Source organism: Sitophilus oryzae, unplaced genomic scaffold (assembly GCF_002938485.1).
Source record: "Sitophilus oryzae breed Bouriz unplaced genomic scaffold, Soryzae_2.0 scaffold_41_pilon_pilon, whole genome shotgun sequence".
Taxonomy (NCBI): Eukaryota; Metazoa; Arthropoda; class Insecta; order Coleoptera; family Curculionidae; genus Sitophilus; species Sitophilus oryzae.
Genome location: NW_022146996.1, coordinates 2,221,888 through 2,246,151, shown reverse-complemented (window position 1 = coordinate 2,246,151; position 24,264 = coordinate 2,221,888). Strand labels below are relative to the sequence as shown.

At 34.8% G+C, this 24,264-nt stretch overlaps 5 protein-coding genes across 5 annotated transcripts in view; all 5 read right to left on the bottom strand.

Moving 5' to 3' along the window:
• Nucleotides 1-15,400, bottom strand: part of LOC115885764 (gustatory and odorant receptor 22-like) — a 47,313-nt gene extending 31,913 nt beyond the window's left edge. The window contains exon 1 of the mRNA XM_030904775.1: nt 15,176-15,400. The gene's annotated coding sequence lies outside the window, so the exon portion shown is untranslated. The remainder of the gene's footprint in view (nt 1-15,175) is intronic.
• LOC115885765 (beta-1,3-galactosyltransferase 1-like) lies at nt 1,860-3,264 on the bottom strand. The gene is made up of 2 exons (XM_030904776.1): nt 3,223-3,264; nt 1,860-3,158 (listed from the first exon to the last, which is right to left on the bottom strand). Exon 2 carries the CDS (start codon nt 2,820-2,822, stop codon nt 2,121-2,123), a length of 702 nt encoding a protein of 233 aa, XP_030760636.1. The 5' UTR covers nt 2,823-3,158; nt 3,223-3,264; the 3' UTR covers nt 1,860-2,120.
• Nucleotides 4,017-5,345, bottom strand: LOC115885708 (beta-1,3-galactosyltransferase 5-like). The gene is made up of 2 exons (XM_030904694.1): nt 5,297-5,345; nt 4,017-5,232 (listed from the first exon to the last, which is right to left on the bottom strand). Exons 1-2 carry the CDS (start codon nt 5,343-5,345, stop codon nt 4,196-4,198), a joined length of 1,086 nt encoding a protein of 361 aa, XP_030760554.1. The 3' UTR covers nt 4,017-4,195.
• LOC115885707 (beta-1,3-galactosyltransferase 5-like) lies at nt 6,097-7,425 on the bottom strand. Its single transcript, XM_030904693.1, has 2 exons — nt 7,377-7,425; nt 6,097-7,312 (listed from the first exon to the last, which is right to left on the bottom strand). Exons 1-2 carry the CDS (start codon nt 7,423-7,425, stop codon nt 6,276-6,278), a joined length of 1,086 nt encoding a protein of 361 aa, XP_030760553.1. The 3' UTR covers nt 6,097-6,275.
• On the bottom strand, nt 8,354-8,914 carry LOC115885706 (lactosylceramide 1,3-N-acetyl-beta-D-glucosaminyltransferase-like). The gene has a single exon (XM_030904692.1). The coding sequence runs from the start codon at nt 8,912-8,914 to the stop codon at nt 8,354-8,356; it is 561 nt and encodes a 186-aa protein (XP_030760552.1).
• Nucleotides 15,401-24,264: the final 8,864 nt, after the last annotated feature.

The following is a 24,264-nucleotide window of genomic DNA, read 5'->3' as shown; positions in this document are numbered from 1 at the left end:
ATCACTTATATATGGGTAGCGTGACTATTTTATAATTATGAAAAAACAATTAAGTTGAACGGAAGGCAAACTTGGATAAAAAGTACACCGACTCTTTGGAGCGTATGTTTAATGCTTTGTCTTAGTGCTGTTAGTCTCTCAAATCTATTATAACTTACCTTAATTGCGGCCCGACCTCTATCTGTAAATATGTAGCTCATTTCTCGAGAATTTTCGGGACTGCTCTGGAGATATTCTGCCCGTTCATAAGGATCTTATTTATATACTTTTAAAACACTCTTGGTTATTTTTACTATAGAAATAAAACGGCCGAGTTTTTAGAAAATATTTAAATTTAATATTAAAAAGAAAATAAAGAACAAATAAAAAAATATATATATGATCGAAATTACTTGTTATTACTAAAAATGGAAAAGAGATGGAGAAATACAAGAAAATTGTCTGGTGTCTGCTTTGTTGAAAAATCTGATAATTACATAATCAATTGAACCTTCATTACTAAATCTTACTACAACACATTAAAATAATTTTAGAAGAAAATTAAAAACATTTGACAAAAGGACATAAAAAAAATACTATTAGTAGACACCAGACTTAAAAACTACAGGGAGTCACATCGTGAACCTTACCGAATTTCGCGAACCCGAGAGAGAACCGTGTCTTTTAAAAACTTAAACCGAACTAACTTTTCTGCCTAAAAACAGCCCTGAGGTTCCAACATTACAGGGTTGAAGGGTGGTGCATTCGGTACTTCGCCAATAGGATCATCCCTAAAGGTACTGTTCTTTGCTTGATTGGTCAGCTTGACACCGCCCTTCAAACCAAATTGGTTCGACCTCCTGTTGTTAGATGGCAGTACTATGACCATTTTACGTATTTAATTCTCGTTTATGTCTAGATACGTGCTTTCCTAAAGTTCCCAGATCCTTTACAAACATCCGGCGATAGTTACATATTATCAAGGGTGGTTATTGGTTTTACAATGTCCCAGCGTTTTTATCTAAGGTCTATCTTTACAATTTTCTGTTTACTTCTAAGTTCTACAGTTTATTTGCTTTGCCCTTCTATTAGTTTGAGAATTTAAAAATAGTCACGTTTGAAAGATGTTTGTTTTATTACTTCCTGCTAAAAGACCCTCTCCCGAAACTAATAACCGAAAACATCGACTTGAACGTAAAGGACATAGGAAATAATCTGTTAATAATATAAATAATAATATAAAGGAAATAATCTGTTACAACTAGGCTCTTAGACGGAATACACTATGATACTACGACATATATTAATCCTTCCAAAAAGCTTGCAATAATGTTATGCTTTCCTGAATATTCTAATTACTTATTATATTAAAATACATAAATCCAATTTCTTTAGAAATTTATGATGTTAAAATACGTATCCAAATTACGATAAACGAAGACAGAAAGAAGTAAATTTCTGTCGGATCTTTTAATAATAAATAATAGAGTTAATGGTGAGTCTTAAATAAGTACAAATATTTTTAGGGGTAGTATATTTTGATCCCACGTCTATGAGGTTTTTACGCAAATTTTTTTTAAATTTGAAATTTTTAAAAAAAATTTCTCTTAAAAATCTTATTTTTATTTTATAGTAAAAAAATTAATATCTTGATAATATGACAATATTAGGTAGCACATTAAATTCACAACAAAGAAACTTCAAAAAAGATCCAGCGGTTGTTAAAATTTAAGGATTTTTTTTAAATTTTTAAAGCAAAACAGTTTGGTTATTTTAGACTTATTTGAAAAACGGTAAACAGAAAATATAATTCTTTTATCGAGATCTACCAGGACTGGAAAATATTTGGACTTATTTAAGACTCACCCTGTATAATAAACATCTAAAGAGTCAAAAAATATATATTTTGAGCCTTATTTTCGGAACATTCTGTACATTTAAGCCAACATAACTAAGGAAATAAAAATAAGTAATATTGGACTGTTCGACTGTTCGATTTAATTTACTATCTAATCACAAAATTCCAATTGGACGAACTTCTTCTTCGAAGAGACACGATAAAAATCAAACTATTCGTTCGTAAAATAGATAAATGAAGTTCACAGATCTTATGAGATGCGCCTATGAGTGGCGCCTATATATTAGGTGCCTAGGGCACCTCTGAGAGACGCCGCAACAGGCCTGGAGCGAAAAAACAGCCAACAGTTCTTAATTTGCTCAGGGTTCATATTTGGAGACCCAAACAACAAAGGCAGCGAGTCATAAGTTCCATTAAAAAGGAGATTCAAACTTCTATAGGCCAGTGTGTATCTACTGAAGTCTGTGTGCGTTAGGTTACATTTTTGCGCGGCTATACCGTAGATCAAAGCATCGTCAATCGATAAATACTTTAGTTTTTGCGTGGATTCATACAGACGAAAAATAACATCTGGTGAAAGAATAGCATACCATCCACTACAGTAACTAGGATAGAACTCATCGGACAAGTCCATTTCTGAGACATACCATTGGGAATGAACATCTCTAATCACAGGAGAACCCGTCATGTCGTTGCAGAGAAACAAATTATCAGTTCCATAAACAGATAAATCATTTTTCAGGAAATTCAGTAACAAAGGCATGTTTACAAAACAATCGTCGTCCATTTTCAACACATATAAAGCCTTTTCACAGTGATACAGCACAAATTTGAAAGCAGACATGGCTTTATACGTCAAATTCTGATAAGTATCCAAGAAATTCCCTTGAATGACATCCCGGTAAACCTCGCTTTCATTCTCTATATCTTTCTGGAGGTTATTGTCTTGTACCCGACCCAAAACAAAAACAATCTTTACTTCCATCCTGCGGTGACCCCAGGTGGTGCGGATGTTAAGCCTCTGGTGCAGGTGGTTAGGAGCGGAAGGCACTAATACCAGCAGGAAGACAGGGGCTTTACAAGCTTCAGGTTCGATTAAGGTGAAGTGAAAATCGTTTAGATCGACCAGACGTTTATAATCTTGCGGTCCCAGGCTTAAAACGTCAAAAGAAGGTGATGCGGCAGGTTTCAGACGGATTCTGTGATTTTTGGTGTGGCCTTTCTAGGAAATCGGCGGACTTGGTCACTTCCCAGTTCAGCACGAGGTATATCAACGTCGTCACGATAACCAACAGAAAAAGCGTTTTCTTTTTGGCGCATCCTGGAATCGGTTTTAAAACAATTAAAACTTATTGAAAATACTTAAATTTACCTTGTGCACGCACCTACACGAATTCGTCGCCAGCAGTTGTTCCTTTCGACGTCGATTTCCATTTTTAAATGGCGAAAAAAATGTTTCTTATCAAAAACCGATATTTTTATGGTTTTGTCGCTTGCTTGCAAATAAGCCGCATTCTTCATTTTTATCTATGCAAATAGGTTAAGGTGTTTAACGCGTTTAACTTTATTAGAAAACAAAATCGGAAAAATCATTCGACTAGAACTGGATGCGGACTAGAAATTTATGATGTTAAAATACGTATCCAAATTACGATAAAGGAAGACAGAAAGAAAAGTAAATTTCTGTCGGATCTTTTAATAATAAATAATAGAGTTATACAGGGTGAGTCTTAAATAAGTACAAATATTTTAGGGGTAGTATATTTTGATCCCACGTCTATGAGGCATCTTCGCGATTTTTTTTAAATTTGAAATTTTAAAAAAAATTTCTCTTAAAATCTTATTTTTAATTTTTAGTAAAAAAATAATATCTTGAGAATATGACAATATTAGGTAGCAAATTAAATTCACAACAAAGAAACTTCAAAAAAGATCCAGCGGTTTTTAAAATTTAAGGATTTTTTTTTAAAATTTTAAAGTAAAACAAATTTAGTTATTTTAGACTTATTTGAAAAACGGTAAACAGAAAATATGATTCTTTTATCGAGATCTACCAGGACTGGAAAATATATGGACTTATTTAAGACTCACCCTGTATAATAAACATATAAAAAGTCAAAAAATATATATTTTGAGCCTTATTTTCGGAACATTCTGTACATTTAAGTCAACATAACTAAGGAAATAAAAATAAGTAATATTGGACTGTTCGATTTAATTTACTATCTAATCACAAAATTCCAATTCGACGAACTTCTTCTTCGAAGAGACACGATAAAAATCAAACTATTCGTTCGTAAAATAGATAAATGAAGTTCACAGATATTATGAGATGCGCCTATGAGTGGCGCCTATATGTTAGGTGCCTAGGGCACCTCTGAGAGACGCCGCAACAGGCCTGGAGCGAAAAAACAGCCAACAGTTCTTAATTTGCTCAGGGTTCATATTTGGAGACCCAAACAACAAAGGCAGCGAGTCATAAGTTCCATTAAAAAGGAGATTCAAACTTCTATAGGCCAGTGTGTATCTACTGAAGTCTGTGTGCGTTAGGTTACATTTTTTCGCGGCTATACCGTAGATCAAAGCATCGTCAATCGATAAATACTTTAGTTTTTGCGTGGATTCATACAGACGAAAAATAACATCTGGTGAAAGAATAGCATACCATCCACTACAGTAACTAGGATAGAACTCATCGGACAAGTCCATTTCTGAGACATACCATTGGGAATGAACATCTCTAATCACCGGAGAACCCGTCATGTCGTTGCAGAGAAACAAATTATCAGTTCCATAAACAGATAAATCATTTTTCAGGAAATTCAGTAACAAAGGCATGTTTACAAAACAATCGTCGTCCATTTTCAACACATATAAAGCCTTTTCACAGTGATACAGCACAAATTTGAAGGCAGACATGGCTTTATACGTCAAATTCTGATAAGTATCCAAGAAATTCCCTTGAATGACATCCCGGTAAACCTCGCTTTCATTCTCTATATCTTTCTGGAGGTTATTGTCTTGTACCCGACCCAAAACAAAAACAATCTTTACTTCCATCCTGCGGTGACCCCAGGTGGTGCGGATGTTAAGCCTGTGGTGCAGGTGGTTAGGAGCGGAAGGCACTAATACCAACAGGAAGACAGGGGATTTACAAGCTTCAGGTTCGATTAAGGTGAAGTGAAAATCGTTTAGATCGACCAGACGTTTATAATCTTGCGGTCCCAGGCTTAAAACGTCAAAAGAAGGTGATGCGGCAGGTTTCAGATGGATTCTGTGATTTTCGTGCGGCCTTTCTAGGAAATCGGCGGACTTGGTCACTTCCCAGTTCAGCACGAGGTATATCAACGTCGTCACGACAACCAACAGAAAAAGCGTTTTCTTTTTGGCGCATCCTGGAATCGGTTTTAAAACAATTAAAACTTATTGAAAATACTTAAATTTACCTTGTGCACGCACCTACAGGAATTCGTCGCCAGCAGTTGTTCCTTTCGACGTCGATTTCCATTTTTTAATGGCGAAAAAAATGTTTCTTATCAAAAACCGATATTTTTAAGGTTTTGTCGCTTGCTTGCAAATAAGCCGCATTCTTCATTTTTATCTATGCAAATAGGTTAAGGTGTTTAACGCGTTTAACTTTATTAGAAAACAAAATCGGAAAAATCATTCGACTAGAACTGGATGCGGACTAGAAATTTATGATGTTAAAATACGTATCCAAATTACGATAAAGGAAGACAGAAAGAAAAGTAAATTTCTGTCGGATCTTTTAATAATAACTAATAGAGTTATACAGGGTGAGTCTTAAATAAGTACAAATATTTTTAGGGGTAGTATATTTCGATCCCACGTCTATGAGGCATCTTCGCGATTTTTTTTTTAAATTTGAAATTTTAAAAAAAAATTTCTCTTAAAAATCTTATTTTTAATTTTTAGTAAAAAAAATAATATCTTGAGAATATGACAATATTAGGTAGCAGATTAAATTCACAACAAAGAAACTTCAAAAAAGATCCAGCGGTTTTTAAAATTTAAGGATTTTTTTTTAAATTTTTAAAGTAAAACAAATTTAGTTATTTTAGACTTATTTGAAAAACGGTAAACAGAAAATATGATTCTTTTATCGAGATCTACCAGGACTGGAAAATATATGATCTTATTTAAGACTCACCCTGTATAATAAACATATAAAAAGTCAAAAAATATATATTTTGAGCCTTATTTTCGGAACATTCTGTACATTTAAGTCAACATAACTAAGGAAATAAAAATAAGTAATATTGGACTGTTCGATTTAATTTACTATCTAATCACAAAATTCCAATTCGACGAACTTCTTCTTCGAAGAGACACGATAAAAATCAAACTATTCGTTCGTAAAATAGATAAATGAAGTTCACAGATATTATGAGATGCGCCTATGAATGGCGCCTATATGTTAGGTGCCTAGGGCACCTCTGAGAGACGCCGCAACAGGCCTGGAGCGAAAAAACAGCCAACAGTTCTTAATTTGCTCAGGGTTCATATTTGGAGACCCAAACAACAAAGGCAGCGAGTCATAAGTTCCATTAAAATGGAGATCCAAACTTCTATAGGCCAGTGTGTATCTACTGAAGTCTGTGTGCGTTAGGTTACATTTTTTCGCGGCTATACCGTAGATCAAAGCATCGTCAATCGATAAATACTTTAGTTTTTGCGTGGATTCATACAGACGAAAAATAACATCTGGTGAAAGAATAGCATACCATCCACTACAGTAACTAGGATAGAACTCATCGGACAAGTCCATTTCTGAAACATACCATTGGGAATGAACATCTCTAATCACCGGAGAACCCGTCATGTCGTTGCAGAGAAACAAATTATCAGTTCCATAAACAGATAAATCATTTTTCAGGAAATTCAGTAACAAAGGCATGTTTACAAAACAATCGTCGTCCATTTTCAACACATATAAAGCCTTTTCACAGTGATACAGCACAAATTTGAAGGCAGACATGGCTTTATACGTCAAATTCTGATAAGTATCCAAGAAATTCCCTTGAATGACATCCCGGTAAACCTCGCTTTCATTCTCTATATCTTTCTGGAGGTTATTGTCTTGTACCCGACCCAAAACAAAAACAATCTTTACTTCCATCCTGCGGTGACCCCAGGTGGTGCGGATGTTAAGCCTCTTGTGCAGGTGGTTAGGAGCGGAAGGCACTAATACCAGCAGGAAGACAGGGGCTTTACAAGCTTCAGGTTCGATTAAGGTGAAGTGAAAATCGTTTAGATCGACCAGACGTTTATAATCTTGCGGTCCCAGGCTTAAAACGTCAAAAGAAGGTGATGCGGCAGGTTTCAGACGGATTCTGTGATTTTCGTGTGGCCTTTCTAGGAAATCGGCGGACTTGGTCACTTCCCAGTTCAGCACGAGGTATATCAACGTCGTCACGACAAACAACAGAAAAAGCGTTTTCTTTTTGGCGCATCCTGGAATCGGTTTTAAAACAATTAAAACTTATTGAAAATACTTAAATTTACCTGGTGCACGCACCTACAGGAATTCGTCGCCAGCAGTTGTTCCTTTCGACGTCGATTTCCATTTTTAAATGGCGAAAAAAATGTTTCTTATCAAAAACCGATATTTTTAAGGTTTTGTCGCTTGCTTGCAAATAAGCCGCATTCTTCATTTTTATCTATGCAAATAGGTTAAGGTGTTTAACGCGTTTAACTTTATTAGAAAACAAAATCGGAAAAATCATTCGACTAGAACTGGATGCGGACTAGAAATTTATGATGTTAAAATACGTATCCAAATTACGATAAAGGAAGACAGAAAGAAAAGTAAATTTCTGTCGGATCTTTTAATAATAAATAATAGAGTTATACAGGGTGAGTCTTAAATAAGTACAAATATTTTTAGGGGTAGTATATTTCGATCCCACGTCTATGAGGCATCTTCGCGATTTTTTTTTTAAATTTGAAATTTTTAAAAAAAATTTCTTTTAAAAATCTTATTTTTAATTTTTAGTAAAAAAAATAATATCTTGATAATATGACAATACATATTAGGTAGCAGATTAAATTCACAACAAAGAAACTTCAAAAAAGATCCAGCGGTTTTTAAAATTTAAGGATTTTTTTTTAAATTTTTAAAGTAAAACAAATTTAGTTATTTTAGACTTATTTGAAAAACGGTAAACAGAAAATATGATTCTTTTATCGAGATCTACCAGGACTGGAAAATATATGGACTTATTTTCACCCTGTATAATAAACATCTAAAAAGTCAAAAAATATATATTTTGAGCCTTATTTTCGGAACATTCTGTACATTTAAGTCAACATAACTAAGGAAATAAAAATAAGTAATATTGGACTGTTCGATTTAATTTACTATCTAATCACAAAATTTCAATTCCACGAATTTCTTCTTAGAAGAGACACTATAAAAATCAAACAATTGTTCGTAAAATAGATGAATGAAGTTCACAGATATTATGAGATGCGCCTATGAGTGGCGCCTATATATTAGGTGTCTAGGGCACCTCTCAGAGACGCCGCAACAGGCCTGGAGCGAAAAAATAGCAAACAGTTCTTAATTTGCTCAGGGCTCATATTTGGAGACCCAAACAACAAAGGCAGCGAGTCATAAGTTCCATTAAAAAGGAGATCCAAACTTCTATAGGCCAGTGTGTATCTACTGAAGTCTGTGTGCGTTAGGTTACATTTTTGCGCGGCTATACCGTAGATCAAAGCATCGTCAATCGATAAATACTTTAGTTTTTGCGTGGATTCATACAGACGAAAAATAACATCTGGTGAAAGAATAGCATACCATCCACTACAGTAACTAGGATAGAACTCATCGGACAAGTCCATTTCTGAGACATACCATTGGGAATGAACATCTCTAATCACCGGAGAACCCGTCATGTCGTTGCAGAGAAACAAATTATCAGTTCCATAAACAGATAAATAATTTTTCAGGAAATTCAGTAACAAAGGCATGTTTACAAAACAATCGTCGTCGATTTTCAACGCATATAAAGCCTTTTCACAGTGATACAGCACAAATTTGAAGGCAGACATGGCTTTAATTGTTTTTGTTAATTAGTGTTAAATAAATAGTGTTTAAATAAATTGTGACTTTCTATCCACACGGAACCGACGAAAAACGTAACAATTGGTGTCAAGTGTGGCGTGTGTGATAGACTAGAAAAATAAAAAGACTAACGATGGCTCCGAAAAAATTGAAAGACCTGAAAGTGTCGGAATTAAAATGCATACTGGAAGAGAGGGAATGCGAAACAGATGGAAAGAAAAGCATTTTGCAAGCCAGACTGAGAGACGTTTTGATTGAGGAAGGTGAGGATCCTGACACATTTTGCTTTGAGTTGGAAGGTGACCTTGACTCGTGCCTACAAAAATTAGAAGACAGTTGACAGAATGACAAAATTACAGAAAATTCCCGGGAATTGCAAGACAATTTAAACGGCAATTTGAATAGTAAAATAATTAACTTAGAAGACAGTTTGAAAGATAAAATTATGGAAAATTCCCAGGATTTAATTAATATTTTAGCAGATAAGATCGCAGAAAATTCTAAAGACATACAGGCCAGCTTTAATAATAAAATACTTAATTTAGAAGAAAAGATAACAAAAAATTCCAGGGAATTAGAAGAGAAAATAACAGATACACAAGACAAAATAACAGAGATTGAGGAAGATGTAAATAGAAAAATCGAAATTTTAAGAGACGAAATAGCGAAGTCAAATTCACCAAAATGTCAAGAAACATCGGAGGGGCCGAAATTAGTGTCGAAAATAGGTATACCTCAAAATCAGTTATGAAACCTCCGCAGTTTGACGGAAAAACCGCTTGGGCCAACTACTTTTGCCAATTTGAAGCCGCTGCGAGAGCAAACGGCTGGGCAATCGCTGAAAAAGCTACCGATTTGACTATCGCACTGCGGGGAGATGCGACTGATATCCTGCAGACACTGTCACCATCGGAACAGGGAGATTATCAGCAATTGGTACGACATTTAGAAGTGAGGTACGGCCAAGCTCATCTGGAACATGTCTATCATTCCCAGCTAAAAAATCGCATTCAAAAGGCAAATGAGTCTCTGCAGGAGTTTGAAGCCGACGTAGCCCGCCTCGTTCGCCTTGCGTACCCTGCTACGCCCGAGAATGTTATGGAGCGGTTGGCAGTACAGGCATTCTCCGACGGCTTACGTGACAACGAGACAAGACAAGCACTTCTCCTAGCCCACCCAACGCACTTGGTGGATGCTTTAGCACGTGCCCTAGAATTTGAGGCCGCGAAACATAGTTCTCGGTCTCTAGTGAGAGTACGGGCGGTCAACCAATGTTCCGACGAATCCGTGGAAAGCATTGTACGGAAAGTCATGGAGGAGTACATGGGCAAGAAAGGACCGACTTGTTGCTGGAATTGCGGCCAGACAGGACACGTAAGAAGTCACTGTAAAGAAAAGGACGTGGACCCGGTTTCGCCAAGTGTCGAATCAAAGGGACACATATCGAGCAGTACCCAACAGGTTCCAACGAAAACTGCTCAAGTCGCACCGCTACAACACAAGTTCAACAGCATTTTTGTGGATGGTTTCGTGGATGGAGAGTTACGGACCATGCTTTTGGATACGGGTGCGATCATCAGGCTGAATATCCTTAAAACATTAAAAAGGATTAAAACAACACAATGGCGACTACGTAAAGCTACAGGAAGCTCCGCCCTCATCCATGGAGAGGTAGATCTTAATTTTGTTATCGGAAGCACCTGTTTTAATCATCGAGTGTTAGTAGCAGACATCGAAGATGAACTTATTCTCGGAATGGACATCATGACCACTAGAGGTTTTGAGCTAAACCTCAAACAAGGAATTTTGAAAATAAATGAAGAAGAAGTGGTTCTGCATCGAAAATGTGAGGAGACGCTTCGCGTGGTGGTAGCAGAAGATGTTTCGATCCCTGAGCGCTGTGAGATATTTTTGGATGGTTGCCTAGAAGGTAAAATGAATAATGGGAGTATTATTCTGTTGGAGCCAAGGAACCATGACAGCGAAATAGGACGAGGGATCGCTGTTGGAAAAGCCCTGCTACGAGCGAAGAAAACTGTACCGGTGAGAGTAATGAACACGAATTATTATTCTGTATCCTTGAAGAAGGGAACCCTCTTAGGGTACTGTTGTTCGGTCTCCTCAGTCGTTCGAAGCGTGGAAGCCTCCAAAGTTTCGACTTCAAAAATTCCGGACAAAATGGTGAAGGAGTTAGTAAACGTTAAAGGATTATCTCCCGAAAATAGAAGAAAATTGAGAAACCTGATAATCAAGTATCAAGATGTGTTTGATAAAGGAGAAGCAGGACAGAGAGGTCGTACCAATTTAGTACAACACAAAATTGATACCGGAGATGCACGACCAATCAAACAAAATCCGAGAAGACTTCCGCTCGCCAAACGTGAAGAAGCTGATAAAATCCTTCGAGAAATGAAAGAAGAGGGTGTCATCGAACCATCTAACAGCCCGTGGACATCGCCGGTAGTACTAGTAAAGAAGAAAGACGGTACCACCAGGTTCTGTGTTGATTATCGGCAGCTCAATAATGTTACCAAGAAGGATAGTTATCCCCTGCCGAGGATAGACGATACTCTAGACACGCTGGCGGGGTCAACGATATTCTCTACGTTAGATCTGAAGAGTGGATATTGGCAAGTCGACATGGCGCCGAAAGACAGAGAGAAGACAGCGTTCTCGGTGGGCTCCGGACTGTGGCAATTTACCGTCATGCCTTTTGGATTGTGCAACGCGCCAGCTACCTTTGAGAGACTAATGGAGTCTGTGTTAAAGGGACTATCCTGGACTACCTGTTTAGTGTACCTGGATGACATCATAGTGGTTGGGAAATCCTTTGACGATCATCTGAAGAATTTGGAAGAAATTTTCAAGCGACGAGGGAGCTCTGGTTTGAAACTTAGCCCCAAGAAATGTCATCTGTGTCAAGAAAAGGTACACTACTTGGGCCATGTAGTCTCCTCCCAAGGAGTTGCGGTAGATCCACAGAAGACCAAGACAGTGGAAGAGTGGCCAATACCTAAAGATAAGCATGAACTACGAAGCTTTTTGGGACTATGCACATACTATCGCCGCTATACCAGACTTACCTCTTGGGACTCAGATTCTGACGAGGCATTCCGAAAATTGAAGAAGGCCCTGACTAGGGCGCCCATACTTAGCTACCCTCTTGGCAATGGAAACTTTATATTGGATACCGACGCTAGCAATGTTGCGTTAGGCGCTGTTCTGTCTCAGATCCAGGATGGTCAAGAAAAAGTCATTGGTTATTTTAGTAAGACCTTGTCAAAACCGGAAAGGAACTACTGTGTAACCAGACGAGAATTACAAGCAGTAGTTAAAGCAGTGGAACACTTCTACAAGTATCTCTATGGAAGAAAGTTCTTGTTAAGAACAGACCATGCTGCTTTGAAATGGCTGTTGCACTTTAAGAATCCTGAAGGGCAGGTAGCTAGATGGATTGAACGATTACAAGAATTTGACTTCGACACAGAACATCGAGCTGGGGCAATCCATCGGAATGCCGACGCACTTTCCAGAAGACCTTGCGTTAAGGACTGTAAGCATTGTTCCCGAGCAGAAGAGAAAGAAGTGAAACTCCTAAGAACAAGTGTGGTTAATGATAATGACCAAACCAGTGACCCAGAATTAGGCTTAGTAATTAACTGGAAAAACGCAGGCCAAAGACCAACGTGGGAAGAAGTTTGCAGATATTCGCCGAACGTAAAGTCGTACTGGGCCCAGTGGAATTCCTTGGTAATAGATAACGGACTACTTCGCCGTGTGATCGAGAGACCGGAGGGACAAGAAGAGAGAAGGCAGATCGTCATTCCAAAGAAGAGGGTCCCGGAAGTCTTGGAGGAAGTTCACAATGGAACCAGCGGTGGACATCTGGGTGTTACAAAGACACTTGGCAAGCTGCGTGAACGGTTCTACTGGGTGAACTGCAAAGAAGATGTGAGGGCCTGGTGTAAGAAATGTGACATTTGCGCAGCCATCAATGGGCCACAAAAGCGTAGTAAAGCCCCTATGCGCCAGTACAATGTTGGCAGTCCCTTCGAACGAATAGCGATCGACGTGGCTGGTCCTTTCCCGGAGACGAACGATGGCAACAAATACATTGTGGTAGTAATAGATTACTTCAGCAAATGGGGTCGAGGCCTACGCGTTGCCAAATCAAGAAGCGTCCACTATTGCTGATGCTCTTGTTAAGGAATGGATCTGCAGGTTTGGTGTTCCCATGGAGCTGCATTCAGATCAGGGAAGAAACTTTGAGTCCAATCTGTTCCAAGGCGTCTGTGAGGTCCTTAACATCCGCAAGACCAGGACGACTGCTCTGCATCCACAATCCGATGGGATGGTTGAACGCATGAACAGAACCATCAACCGTTATTTGGCCAAAGTAGTCTCTGACCACCAAAGAGACTGGGACAAATTTCTTCACCTGTTCCTGTTGGCCTATCATTCATCCGTCCAAGAATCCACAGGGCAAACTCCAGCCAGCATCGTTATGGGACGGGAAGTGCGCCTACCTTGTGACCTGAAGTTTAGTTGCCGACCGGGAGAAGATGACGCCGGAGAAGATTATGTCCATAGACTACGCCAAAGGATGGACGACATCCATCAGCGAGTCCGCCTAAATATTCAAAGCGCTAGTGACCGAATGAAGGAGCACTACGACATTCAAGCTGAACATGGAGGGTACCAACCAGGGAATTTGGTGTGGCTGTACAACCCGCAGAGACGTCGTGGATTATCTCCGAAACTACAATCCTCGTGGGAAGGCCCATACGAAGTCATGGATAGGATTAATGACGTCGTATACCGTATCAAAAAATTGCCAAAAGAAAAACCGAGGATAGTTCATTTCAACCGTTTGAGCCCCTACCAAGGCGAAATAGAAGATCGTGCTGGGACCGTGAGAACCTGCAGCTTTGATCCCCCTGATTCGGAGATATCCTTTGACGATTTCATGGCCCGATACAACAGCAGTGAAAAGGCTCGCTATGGTGTAACCAAAGAAGATCAACGAGACCTCTTTTCCCTGCCTCCTGATTATTCGTTCGCTCATTGTGTGGCCCGAGATTTGCGGATGTCCAGAGGAATCGCTGCGACGTTCAATGAGAAGTTTGGGCGTGTCGAAGAACTACGCCGACAGGATCCAGAGGTTGGAAGCGTCTTGAGGCTAACCGACAATGAACATGGTCAAGCAAGGCACATTTTCTACCTAGTCACCAAGGAATGGTCCCCAAGTAAGCCGACTTATCTCAATCTATGGAAGACCCTGATTGAACTGAAAGATGCCCTGCTACGTTGTGGACTCGATGGTTTGAGTTGGCGTATAATCCGGAACATGATTGAAGTCTTGTTCAGATTTACGGGAATCGAGATCCTCGTTTGCTGCTACAACCCAAAGCTGAGATCGGGAGAGAAAACTGTAGACTGCTATTTCTACCAGACTTCTCAATGTACTAGGGGCCAGCTTTGCAAATACCTTCATTCACCGTGTACATCTCGGGACGAGCATGTACCTAAGAAGGGGGCAGTGTTGCGGACCGGTGTGGACTCGACCTAACCTAACAATATGGCCCACCCTCGGATGACCTTAACATCGCTTAGACACCGCAATGCTTCATTCGAAGATTCGAGAAGGATCGAGTCCCACTGGAATTGAGTAGTACATACGAGAACATTCGAAAACCTTCTCTATGCACAACATTCGAAAACCTTCTCTAACGATCTATGGACTATTCTAGTAAACTTTAACTGTAGGTATAAAAGCCGGCGGCTGTGGCCTAGAGAGGGCAGTTATAAATATACCAGTGCAGTTGACGCGCTAAAATTCAAAATAAATTCATAGTTATAAATCGTTTGTAAATACATAGTTCTATAAGTCTTTTATCGTTATTGTTTTTGTTAATTAGTGTTAAATAAATAGTGTTTAAATAAATTGTGACTTTCTATCCACACGGAACCGACGAAAAACGTAACACTAATTTAACAACGGGATCCAAAAAATATATTATATGCGTGTTTATAATTTAATTATGTTTGTAAAAAAGTTTTATTTTGTAAATCAAGTGATTTCTATACTTAAAAGAAACTTTAAACAATACTAAAATAAACCTGAAGTACCTATAATATTGAAAAAATATATATTTCACAAAACAAAAAAACCAAACCACCATTACAACTCTGAACGTAAAAGTAGAAAATAATATTTATGTAAGAAAACATATTCTCAACCAACTCACTAATATGTTCTATAAAAGGAGTTCTTTGGCTTCATCATCCAGCTCTAAACATTCACTTTCCTTCCACATATGCCGAAATGCAGCCAAATAAGGGTTGTGTGTTGCGGTCTATTGAGAAACACGGACTACTTCAAATAAATATATCGCATGAATAGGCAGAATTCGGCAGACCATTTTTTGTTTATAAACAAATACATTCCTCAAACAATATTATTTGCGATAAGAGCAAACGTCGATAAGTGTCGATAGTATTTTTTTGGTATTTTGAAAACTATAAAAATATGAATAAAAACGACGTTTAAAAAAACATGAAAAATTAATACATAATAATAATTTCAGAACTTTCTTAGTAATAGTCCAAAAGGGTAGAGAAAACCTTTTCTTTAAAATATAAAAAATAATAATCATCTCGGTTTTTTTAAAGCCTCCAGGAATATTTAGATTCTTATTTGCTATCACTAAGCGAAACAGACAATTAAATGTGATGGGTTTAAGAGAAAAAAAACATGGTTACAAATTTTATTCAAAAAATTTGTTGTTGTTTTTTTTTAAACCAATGCTACTACTATTCAAAAAGTTTAACAGTGTGTCATATAGTTTAATTTTTCCAAAATCACTTATGGCCGCTCTTTAACATATGCAAGAGCCACTGTGCGTCGGTTTCCAATGTTCCATAAGTATTTCATACATGTTCTTATATAAAATAAAGTTTCTTATATGCAACACACTGTGTTTTATTTATAAAATTCAAAGAAAATAATAATAAATTTGAATAAATAATATGTTGGGCGACATAATTCCGGAAAAAGGTCGAACCGCTCTGAAATTATCAAAATTTGGGTCGCGATATTGTAACGATCGCCAAATAACAGCGCCAAAGAGTATTTACATTGTCCTTATGGGCACTTTCCAATCTAAACTTGGTTCATTTATCTATACTTGGCTGTTAATTCAACAGGGGAGTCAATATTTGAACAGTTAAATATTTACACGGGATTTCCTATGTTTCCAATGCCGCTGCACCACCCGATATACTTCCGCCGTATTATTTTATATATACATTCCGGACTAATCAAACCCCATCAAAAACATATAGAACTGAATGATATATTACCCGAGAAAAAAATAAGAGGATAACCTATAAAAAGAAATGAGATCCCATCAAAAACATAGAATGTAAAAAAATGCCAAATCTCGCAACACAATTCTTCCACTTTATAAAAAGTTCATGTAAAACCAAGTCAGTTTATTTGTGGTACTAAGGCAAAACCTTATTTTTAACATTATTTCCTTCTGCCTTAGTATCACAGAATCATAAAAGAATAATCTACTATTTCGATTACTAAGCAAATCTAAACAGTGCACTTAACAATAAAGTTTTTTAATTAGTATAAAATATCATATCATTAACATTATAATAATATGTTATCTGTGATATTACTTCGTTCCGCCAGCAGATACTGCTACTGACAACAGAATTTTCTTGATAAAATAATGAATACTTACTTATTTAACTATTGTGGGTAAATTTAAGTAAACTGTTATATAAATCTAAATAATAATGTCCATAAACTAATGTCAATTTTAAAAATAGTTACTAAACTGTCACTTATATAAAATTGCCATAGCGATATCAGCCATCTTGATTGCCATTTTATTGAAGAATTGCTTTTTATTCAAGATCTGAGCTAGTTAGGTATAGGAAACCCTAGTATAGTTTAAAAGAGCATTTAAATCTGCTTTGATTTATTTAAAAAAATACAGGGTGTTGCATTTGAAATAACAATGTTTTTATGTAAAATAAATATTTAACATAGATTCAGCAATTTTAAGTATCCTTGTATAAATTTAAGGAAGCAATACAATTTTTCAGTAAAGTTTATTTCTCTACCTTTAAACTCAGCACAAGAATTAATTCTGAAAAGTAATGTACAGGGTGGGTCAAATTCGACGCTTTTAAATGGAAACACCCTTTTCTATAGGGGATAGACAAAAACTAATATCGGTGTCTGGAGCTCAATTTTTGTTAAAAATATGATGGTGAAAACCGCATATCGATATCTGTTACTGTTTCGGAGTTACGGGGTGTTTTTCAAATATATGCATTTTTAACAAATCGCTGTAACTTTTTTACTATGAAAAATTTTGTATTTTTATGAAAACATTTCCAAAGCACCTTTTTCCGTAGAATTTAATGGTTTTAGTATAATTTTTTTTTAAATTAATAATTTAAGAATTATCAACAGAAAATTTGATTTTTTATATGGGACACCCTGTATATTTTTAATTTATTGAAAATACTTTAAAATTACCTTTCCAAAAATATAACACACTTGATATTTTGCTCGATTCCTCTTCGAGATATAGAGTATATAAAAATTCGCCGCTTTAAATAAGTAGGCTTTGAACGGCACCGGCTGTAATGCAAAAAAATCAAGCTGTGAGCATCAATTAAAACGAAAATAATATTTGCTATGAGAGATGCAGAATTTTATAACAATTTAAAATATATTTAACCAACATCAACACATTTAAACTATATCTAATAACAATAAAAATAAATAGCAAACCAAGACATGAGATTTTGCTACAGGTATTCGACATATCGACCGTCTTCTGTTATGGACAGACGGGGCAGTTTTTGAACATTTCTCGCGGAATTCATTAACTCAGTGGGGGTGAAAGATACTCTCTCATAACTGCTAAGTATTTCTAATTCTTGTCTAAATTATACGGAAGAATAAGGAACCTTTATTCTTCCGCAAATATATCCATAGGATAAGATCCATGGGCAGTCCAAGGCGGCCTCGACGGCTGGGATCTTGGTTATCTATTCAATTATTCTTTGAAATTGGCTGCAAAAATTTGCTGATAACTTCAGCGTTCAGGCGTTCAGAGGCAGTGCATCGTCTTGCTGGAAAAATATGTTTTCGAGTTCCATTAAGGGCATATCATCAATAAGGGGTCCAAAGCCTACTAGTTAAAAGTGGCGAACTTTAAAAATTCTGTATTTCGAAGGGGATTATAACAAAATATCAAGTGTGCTATATTTTTGGAAAGGTAATTTTAAATTCTTTTCAGTTAATTAAAAATATAGAGGGTGTTCCAAATAAAAAATCAATTTTTCTGTTGATAACTCTTAAATTAATTAAACTATTAAATTCTACGTAAAAAGGTGCTTTGGAAATGTTTTCATAAAAATACAAAATTTTTCATAGCAAAAAAGATACAGCTATTTGTTAAAAATGCACATTTTTGAAAAACACCCCGTAACTCCGAAACGGTAACAGATATTGATGTGCGGTTTTCACTATTATGTTTTTGATGAAAATTGAGCTCCAGACACCGATATTAGTTTTCGTCTATCTCCTATAGAAAAGGGTGTTTCCATTTAAAAGCGTCGAATTTGACCCACCTTGTACATGGTGGTCGAAATTGGTCTATTTTAACAGAGATAACCTATTTTCCGACTAGATAGAGCAAAACCGACATAGATGTCATGGGCTCCATTTCTGAGACACGTTTAATGGCGTAAACCGCCTGCTGATATTTTCACTGCCAACAGAGATACGGGGTCTTTCTGAATTTTTTACCATATTGAAAATTGCCCATAACTTTTTTATTTCGCGGAATAATAAAATTCTGTAAAAACGTTCTTAAGGCACTTTTTTTAAGCACAATCCAGTGGTGTAGCCAGTTTTTTCTATGCTTGCTCTTTGTGTCAGAAATAATAAAAAAATATAATTTTTTAAATGGAAATCATAGTTGGCTATGAACTTAAAAAATTGCTGGCGTTTAACCCTTTTCAAAGATATAAAGTTATGGTATCTATTTCTAAGAATGAGAGAAATATTAGGTTTTATATCGTTATATCAAATCGGGCCTTGATTTTGTGTTGCCCTATTTGCCTAATTATTTTTTATCACAATTTAATATTCTATATTATTATTTATCTGCATAATTAAAGACTTTTGAAAAGGTAAATTAAAATTCTATATTAGTAATTACAATTAAAATCGATACAATGAACAAAGAATAAAACTAAAAAACGTGTTTTTGAGTGACGAATACCTATAGTTTTCTAAAAAAATAATCAAAGATGTTCAAACTGAGCACCTCCTTGTTGAATACACAATAAACATCTTTTGCGCACACAACGATCAAACAGCGAGTTACAACGATTTATTAGGTGACCTGGTGATATAAGTCCAAAAGCTTGCCTAGTAGCCTTCTGCAATTCCTTCTCTTCTCCCAATGGTTCTTCCCTTATATATAAGGTATTTTAATTTCCCCCATAAAAATGTCGAAAGGAGTTAAATTACAGAACCTAGCAGGCTAAGATATGGGGTCCAGTTCCAATCCAAATCTCTCCAAATTCTCCATTTAATAGTTCAGTTGTGGCATTTGAATTTTAATTTGTAATACTAATATAGCATGTTGATTTACCTTTTCAAAAGTCTTTAATTATGCAGATAAATAGTAATATAAAATATTAAACTGTAATAAAAAGTAATTAGGTGTGACAAAACTTTCAAGATTTGTCCGTTAACATGGTAGTGTGGCCTTTATATAATTATAATTAAAATAATTTACTGAGCGGTAGGCAGAACTTGGATAATGAGAACACCGACTTTTCAGAGCGTAAATATAGATTATCGTTTACATATAAAAAAACAAAATATATCCAGTTAAAAATAGAAATTAAGGTTTAAGCACTTTTATGGTAAGAGTTCTTTCTAAATTCAGTTAATATACAATTCTACTACCACTTACCTTATTACGTCAACATCCGTCAGCATTTCATCAACAACAAGAACCTGTCGAAGACTTCATTGATCTCCTTGTAGATCTTCCACTTCGGTCTTGGATTCATTCTTTACATTAAACCACTCGACCGGTTATCACAGTGTTCTGTTAGATAGTTTAATATTTTAGTGAAAAGGTGAGAGTAAAAAAATAAAATGCCGATTTTTCACAACACCTAACTATATTTAATATAAAAAAATAAATAAATGAAAATAAAGAAAAAGATTTAATAAGACATTTATAATTAATGAAATAAAAAAAAGGAACGAAATTTAATCAAAAATAACTAATAAATAATATTAAAATTCAGAAGTGATAAAGTTAAAAATACAAAATATTCTTCTTATTAGTCTAATCTAAATTATCTAAAATTAGCATACAATTCAAATCTCTCTTAGAATTTTCATTGCCAGAAAATTAATATGTCAAAAAAAATATTAACTGAACAATTGGATTTAAATTAGAATTTAATAAAAAGAACAATTGCAAAATAATCATTTGTGTGATGACATCTAACTTTTACTAACGCCTTTAGAACAAACAGAAAGTCTTAAATCGTTAATAAAAAATATTAAAGAAAATCTAAAACAACAAATTAAAAATCTTTATACATGAAATGTTTAAAATTTCCTAACTTGAGAATTGAATATTTAAGAAGATCTTTAAATAGAAAACTTACTAAAATTATTAAAAAGAAACCACTGGATAATATAAGATCTACACGGAGTAAATTCGACCGTCTAATTTAAAAGTCAGTTTATATAGTCATATTCCTAAATCTCGAAATCTTTAAAATGGGCGGGTAAAAAGAATAGGGAACCACCAAAAGCCGAACCATTCTCAAATCCTGTTCGGATTCGCTTTTCAGGAACCGTCTGATTGGTCTGAGAAAACCTCAACTACTATGACCATTTCTACGTTATGTTCCAAATTATTACTAATATATCCGTGTAAATATTATAATTACCGTAAACACAATTACACATGATTAAATCTAACCCTAACTAAAGTATATTTTAAGGTCTGTCCTTAAAAAACCAAACAAATCACATTTATAATTTGATATCATTAGATTCCGCTGTTTTATCTTATAAGTTTATTTATTTCACATACTTTTGGATATTTTGGATAAAAAAGGAGGACAGTCCTTAACTTTCAGAATATCATTACGTGAACTTTACTTTAATATTTAAATTAACAATTATACTTGTTTTTATCCAAAATCTGTTTGTATTGGCCCTTGGGAGGTCTATCGTGAAAAGAGTGTCGTCTTAGGAGTTTTATTGCTTTCTAGGGGTTTTGCTTATATAATCTCGAAGTTAAAATTTAGGGTTTTACAGCCTTAATGACTGATGCTAGTCGTTTCTAGCTGTTTCAAAGCAAGTATTATATTAATTTATGGACGTGGGATTTTACACCCAACAGAAAAATTATTTATATATTATTTATTATTAGTTTTTCCCAGAGAAACGGGTCCTTCATTCTAAACAGTTTTTACGATCTTCTGAAAAAAACCAATTTAAGGGCGGAAACACATGATACACTTTTAACAAGCTAGGTTTGTTGTCTGCTCTAAAATATTCCATTACATAGGCAACTAGGTCAACACAAAATCAAGGCCTGCTTCGATAAAAAGATAAAAAATCTAATATTTCTCTCATTTTTAGAAATAAATACACATAACTTTATATCGTTGAAAAGGGTTAAACGCCAGCAATTTTTTAAGTTCATAGATCATTTAAAAAATTATATTTTTATTATTTCTGACAAAAAGAGGAAGCATAGAAAAAAACTGAAAACGCCACTGGATTGTGCTTAAAAAAGCGCTTTAAGAACGTTTTTAAGGAATTTTATTATTCCGCGAAATACAAAAGTTATGGGCAATTTTCAAAATGGTAAAAAAATCATAAAAACCCTGTATCTCAGTTGGCAGTGAAAATATCAACAGGCGGTTTACGCCATTAAACGTGCCTCACAAATCGAGCCCATGACATCTATGTCGGTTTTACTCTATCTAGTCAGGAAATAGGTTTTCTATATTAAAACAGACCAATTTTGACCACCCTGTACAGGGTGTTTATAATCTATTATATTGTATATAATCTATTGTAGCATGCATATTTAAATATATTTAAATATCTCAAAAACCAAAGATTTTAAACGTATTTAAGCCTTATAATAAATCCTTTTTTTGGGCTCAAGAATCCAAAAACGAAATAAAATACAGAGTGTTACATAAGAAAAAATATAACTTTGGTATGGACCTTAGTTCTGAAACACCCTGTATATTTCAAAATAATGTTAAATTGTGCATATTACCTCCCCACATATAGCCATAAAATATTTTGTTTCTACATCTTTCCGTTTTCGTATAATTAACCGAGGCGAATGAGGTACGCCACCCTGTAGGTATATTTAGATATTTTAAATAGTTTTTTCTTTTTTCTTTGTGTTTTTTTTAATTCCGACGACGGAAAGAGATATACTTTCCGAAACGTTAAGTTTTATTTTGTCCGTTAGGCAAATTTGTTTATTAGTAAACCACTGCTGATAATTAGTCTCCGTTGGATTAACGCAGCAGTCTTTCCAAAAAAAAATATTTTTTTTGAAGAGATGAATCTGCCACAGAGGTATAGACGTTTTATCAATGTTCCATCGATAAATTTCCTTTGCAAATCTCAGATAAAAATCTTATAGAATAGAGGAAACCAAATCTAATTCATAACATTCCCCTTAAAATTTTTAAACAGCAATTTGACGAAACGATAATAGAATAGAGAATAGGTGTAATGGATATAGTAATGTTGTTCATGTTTATTCTGATATTGTTCTCTATATGGTGTGGTAACTGCTAAAATTTTGATGTAGAAGTTGATATCTAATAATTATCGATTACTGATATGGTTATTGTCTTTTGTTTATTTTCGTTGCTATTTCTAAATATTTTAGTTGCCAGTTTAGTCGCTCCAGGTGGCCCAGCCCTGATTTAATGCGTGTTTTGCGACTAGAAACAAAATAACACGAATAGTATACAGGGTTGTTCACCACATACGACACGGAGTATTGTAGCTAAACGATGAGATTTTTACAAATTGTAAGTTTTGGGTTCGATGAAGGACTATTAGACGTACAATTTAAAAATAATTTTACAAGATACAGAGTGTCCCAAATAAGTAAAAAATATCAAAGTTGTATTTTTTTAAATGGAACACCCTGTATATTATTACATTTTTAGTTTCTACAATTAAAATAAAGATAAATTTGATAAAGGTTTATTATACTTAAACCTTACCGTTTTTGAAATATTTTCAATTTTGTGAAATTGCAGTAAAAATTTTAAGGCTTCATTTCTCCAAGGGTATGAAAGTTTTTAATACTAAATATTTACTGAAGTTTATTTACTGATCAGTTATTGTGTTGCAATAATAAAAATAATACTACCTTATACAGATTGTTTAAAAATTTATTTTAAATAATTATTAGCTTCAAACGGCAATAACTTGTTTAATTTAAATAGAACACGCTCTATATTTTACGAGAATCAGATGCACAATTTAATTGTCTATCAAATTATATTATACCATTTTTAACCTATCTCTTTAAGTTTCCGTAGAAAATGCATTTTCTTGTAATTTAGAACTTATTTATCAATATACCCATGGACTATTGACATTTTAGATTATTTTTAAAGATGTACCAAATTTTTAAAGAGTACAGATACTAATATTGTCGATATAATTCGTTTATTTCATTAAAAAATAAAAAAAAACTGTTTAAATATTTGTTAAAGAGGACCAATTAATATGATTCCAGTATTCAAACTACATTAACTGACTGCGTTGATTAATAATAATTGCTCCAAATACTAAAAAACTGAAATTTGTATGGGCATTAGACAGTGTGATAAAAAGTAACACCTTAAAAATGATATTTCATTTTTTAATAAATGCTTATTTATAACAGAGACTTTAATTTGATAACTTATTATTATATTGATTTCTGACTCAAATCCACATTTATTTATAACAATTTATTAACGAACACAATTAAGTATGTAATTACGGGTAGTATATGGGCGGAAATAATGGTGTTATATTTAATTAATGGTATACTCTTTTATAAAGATTTAAATAGTTTTCTTTTTGTATACAAATGGGCTAGTAATATTATCGTTTTGCTAAAAACGATAATATTACTAGTCTGTACATTTTGTACATTTATTGCTTTAAAAACAATCTAAAATGTCAATATTCCATGGATATATTGATAAGTGAGGTCTAAAT

Excerpts from the sequence above, each read along its gene's own strand:
- LOC115885765 (XM_030904776.1), bottom strand. The coding sequence starts at position 2,822 with ATGGAAGTAAAGATTGTTTTTGTTTTGGGTCGGGTACAAGACAATAAC.
- LOC115885708 (XM_030904694.1), bottom strand. The coding sequence starts at position 5,345 with ATGGAAATCGACGTCGAAAGGAACAACTGCTGGCGACGAATTCCTGTA. Across the intron at positions 5,233-5,296 it reads CTGGCGACGAATTCCTGTAG|GATGCGCCAAAAAGAAAACG; the intron begins GTGCGTGCACAA and ends AACCGATTCCAG.
- LOC115885707 (XM_030904693.1), bottom strand. The coding sequence starts at position 7,425 with ATGGAAATCGACGTCGAAAGGAACAACTGCTGGCGACGAATTCCTGTA. Across the intron at positions 7,313-7,376 it reads CTGGCGACGAATTCCTGTAG|GATGCGCCAAAAAGAAAACG; the intron begins GTGCGTGCACCA and ends AACCGATTCCAG.
- LOC115885706 (XM_030904692.1), bottom strand. The coding sequence starts at position 8,914 with ATGTCTGCCTTCAAATTTGTGCTGTATCACTGTGAAAAGGCTTTATAT.